At 46.8% G+C, this 3,340-nt stretch overlaps 1 protein-coding gene across 2 annotated transcripts; it reads left to right on the top strand.

The window, feature by feature from the left end:
• Window positions 1-398: 398 nt before the first annotated feature.
• Window positions 399-2,858, top strand: LOC123160519 (uncharacterized; the record flags this gene model as incomplete). 2 transcript variants are annotated; one of them, XM_044578331.1, is given in 6 exon segments in its annotated part: window positions 399-705; window positions 1,495-1,611; window positions 1,719-1,911; window positions 2,144-2,286; window positions 2,407-2,581; window positions 2,797-2,858. In XM_044578331.1, coding segments are annotated over 6 exon segments (938 nt in total), but the record flags the coding sequence as incomplete, so codon positions are not given.
• Between the last annotated feature and the right edge of the window lie 482 nt (window positions 2,859-3,340).

The raw sequence follows: 3,340 nt of genomic DNA, 5'->3' as shown, positions 1-3,340 counted from the left end.
TAGATCCGGACCTCTCATTTGGTACAGACGGGTTGGCACAAGGGAAAATACGTTGTACCCTTTTAGAAAATGTGGACCCTGCAGCAGCGCATCGACCGTTCGGAGAGCCCCGCTATTCTGAAGGCGGCGTTGCAGTTGGTCATACTTGTCGAAGGGTAACAACGGCTCAAATCGAATCCTCTAGTTGAGGTGCATTTTTCTTCTTCCTAAATCTAGTTTCAATCGAAACTTTCTTGAATTTTGTTACTCCCTCCGTCCTAAAATAGATGACACAATTTTGTACTAATGGGATGGAGGGAGTATAAAGTAGTTAAAATTACCACCATAGTTAAAAGTTGGGTCCACATTTATTTTTAGGAGCATCATTTTTCTTAGTCTCGCTCAAGCTGAGTAAGCTCAATGGCGGCGAATCAGCAATCGACCCGCTCGGAACCCTAGCCTGGCCCGCCGGCTCGCCATGGCATGCCCTCCTTGCCCGCCGTCGCCGCTCGCCAGGGTGCGGCTCGACGACGTGGCGCCACACGACGGCGCGGCCGCCCCGGGCTACGCGCGCGCCGTCGGCGCCCTCGCCGCCTCGCTCGCCCGCCGCGGCGCCGCCGTGCTCGAGCTCCCCGCCGACGACGCGGCCGTCATCCGCTGCGCCCTCGAATCCGCCCGCGCCTTCTTCCGCGGCCGCCACGCCGCCTACCTCTACCGCGCCGGGAGGTATGCTTGGTCACAACCCTATCTGCTGCCTACTTCGTCTTCGATTTGAGTGGACTCAGTAGTTTAGATTCCGTTCTGGATCAGCGCCGGAGTGTGAGCGAATCTGAAGGGTGAAAGTCTGAGAGAGCTGGCTGACCATACACAACATTCCTGAACTTTTGGAATATTGCTCTGTTTCCTCTGCTTTCTGGGCCGGAGTGTGACTGAAATAGAATGGTGATGGTTACATCTCTTTTATTACTCTGGCATTAGACTCTTAGTGAACTGACAGATGATGCTGTATACATTATTTTTTGTGGTCTATCAACACAAAATGTACAAAAATTGCTTCATACTCAAAATGTAAATGTACAAGAATTGCCTCTTATACCAAAGAAGATGTACTCCCTCTGATCCAAATTAAATGACGCAGCGTCAGTACAACTTTGTACTAGAGCTGCGACATTTAATTTGGATCGGAGGGAGTACAAGAAGTTGCCTCATATGTATGTCATTATTAGCATAGTAGATTGTGTTTTACGTTTATGTTTTAAAATCCAAAATGAAATGAAAAAAAAAACATGTTGATTATAGAAAAATTAGGAGGAACCTAGAATTAGAGTCTTATGGGTAAGGACACTATTGCTGATTTACTAACCTCTGTATGCTAGATTGTTAGGCAAAGGGGGCTGTCAGATGTAAGCTAGTTAGGTCACAGCTCTGCACATGTTTTTTTTCCCTCTTCTGTCAAATTAGGCAACGTCTTGCGGCTAGTTTCTGATATGTTTCGGTTATTCTACTCTATCTCAGGACTTTGGAAGATGGAGAGTTGTCGCCTGCTTGCATGGCTGATGCTTTCAGATGTTTGGGCAAAGCAGCCCGGGCCGCCCTCTGTGCAATAGCACGGCACCTGCGCCTACGTACCGAGTACACTCCTTTCCCTTTATCCCCTGTTGAATTTGTCTTACAATTGATTAATATGCTCTTCACATTCCCAGAATTCTACTAGCTAATAATCATGCCCTGTTATCCAGCGTATTCAACCAATTACTTGATGATACTCCACTGCCGGTTAACGAGGTCTCCTCATCAGAGTTGCTGGTGGCATATTCTCATGAACAGCCCCAAAGTGGTCACTCACTCATGGGATGTCCCAGCAGGTCCTCAATGCCTCAAGTTGATAGGGGATTTGTGACGCTAGTTGCTTCCGATTGTCCAGGAATTGAGGTAACAAAATTCTGCTCCTTACACCTATCTAAAATTTGAATGCAGCTATAGAGCATTCGAGTCATGGCTACTTTACTTTTGGTTAAATACCCTACTGTTTTCTTAGCCTCCTATTGTTTACTTCTTGTTTTCTCCTTTTGTACTGTGTCCAACTGATTCCAGTCTTATTCCATGCCGTTGGTACAGTTCATCTGCCCAAGATTTAATTGTTTAGTGTTTGTTTCTTTGATAGGTTTGTGACCCAAATGGCCATTGGTACCTAGCTGATGGGGTTTCAGGCCCAAATAATCTATTGCTTCTGACTGGAAGGGCCCTAAGTCATGTTACTGCTGGTCTTTGCCCAATTTCCCACTACAGGGTCACTAATGAGAATAGGTCAGAATTATGAAATGCTGGAACGTCTCACCATCTCATTTCATATACTTTTTTTGGCTTATATTCCTTGTGCTCCTGTACACATGAATTGGCCATCTAACCACAATTTCCATCTTGTAGGGCATCACTCACCTTTAGGTTGGTGCCTCATGCCAACGCTATATTGGATTGCTCTCCAATTTTAGCTGCTGGGCATTGCATACGACAGGTGTACCAACCCATACCTGCAAGCCAATTTATGGATGATTCTTATGCTGAAGAGCACGCTGTTTCCAGTCACTTGGAAGAACCTTTTGTAAGCATAAGTTCGAAGCAACATAGTTACTGTAGCATGCATGTTCTACATGGTCAATTATCCAGTGATACATGAGAGCTGCCACAGCTCTCAAATCTGTGAGAGTAGGAAAGTAATACACTGACAAGAATTGGGTGTTATGTGCATTTCATTTCCTGTTCATTTGTTGCTCTGAATTTTAAAAATTGCCCATATTTAACCAATTTCAACTGCAGGAATCTCAGGGCAACTTTGTTAGCGACCCATCACTCAGAAGTGTCCTGTCAGACCCTCTGTCGTAAGTTGTTCCTTGTTGGATGTAGCTGTTCATCACAAACTTGTTCACAACATATACATAGATTGCCTTATTCTGCATGGTCCTTCTACATCTGCTATTTTTATGAGTTCATCGTAAGTTTAATGGGAGCAAGGGAGGGGCAAAATTGCTTGATATGAATGTTCATAGCGTTCTGTTTCTCCAAACCAATGTTACAGATCATCTCATTACGCTAAGACAGGGTGGCAGTGGTGTCACGTGCTTGTCTCGGCGTCCGTCGTCGCTATCGCGACGACGTCCGCCTCGACTCGCGTTACGCTAAGACAGGGTGGCAGTGGTGTCACGTGCTCGTCTCGGCGTCCGTCGTCGCTACCGCGACGACGTCCGCCTCGACTCGCGTTTCGCTAAGACAGGGTGCCAGTGGTGTCACGTGCTCGTCTCGGCGTCCGTCGTTGCTACCGCCACGACGTCCGCCTCGACTCGCGTTACGCTAAGACAGGGTG

This window comes from Triticum aestivum, chromosome 7B (assembly GCF_018294505.1).
Source record: "Triticum aestivum cultivar Chinese Spring chromosome 7B, IWGSC CS RefSeq v2.1, whole genome shotgun sequence".
Lineage (NCBI taxonomy): Eukaryota > Viridiplantae > Streptophyta > Magnoliopsida > Poales > Poaceae > Triticum > Triticum aestivum.
This window is presented reverse-complemented; position numbering and strand designations above follow the sequence as displayed.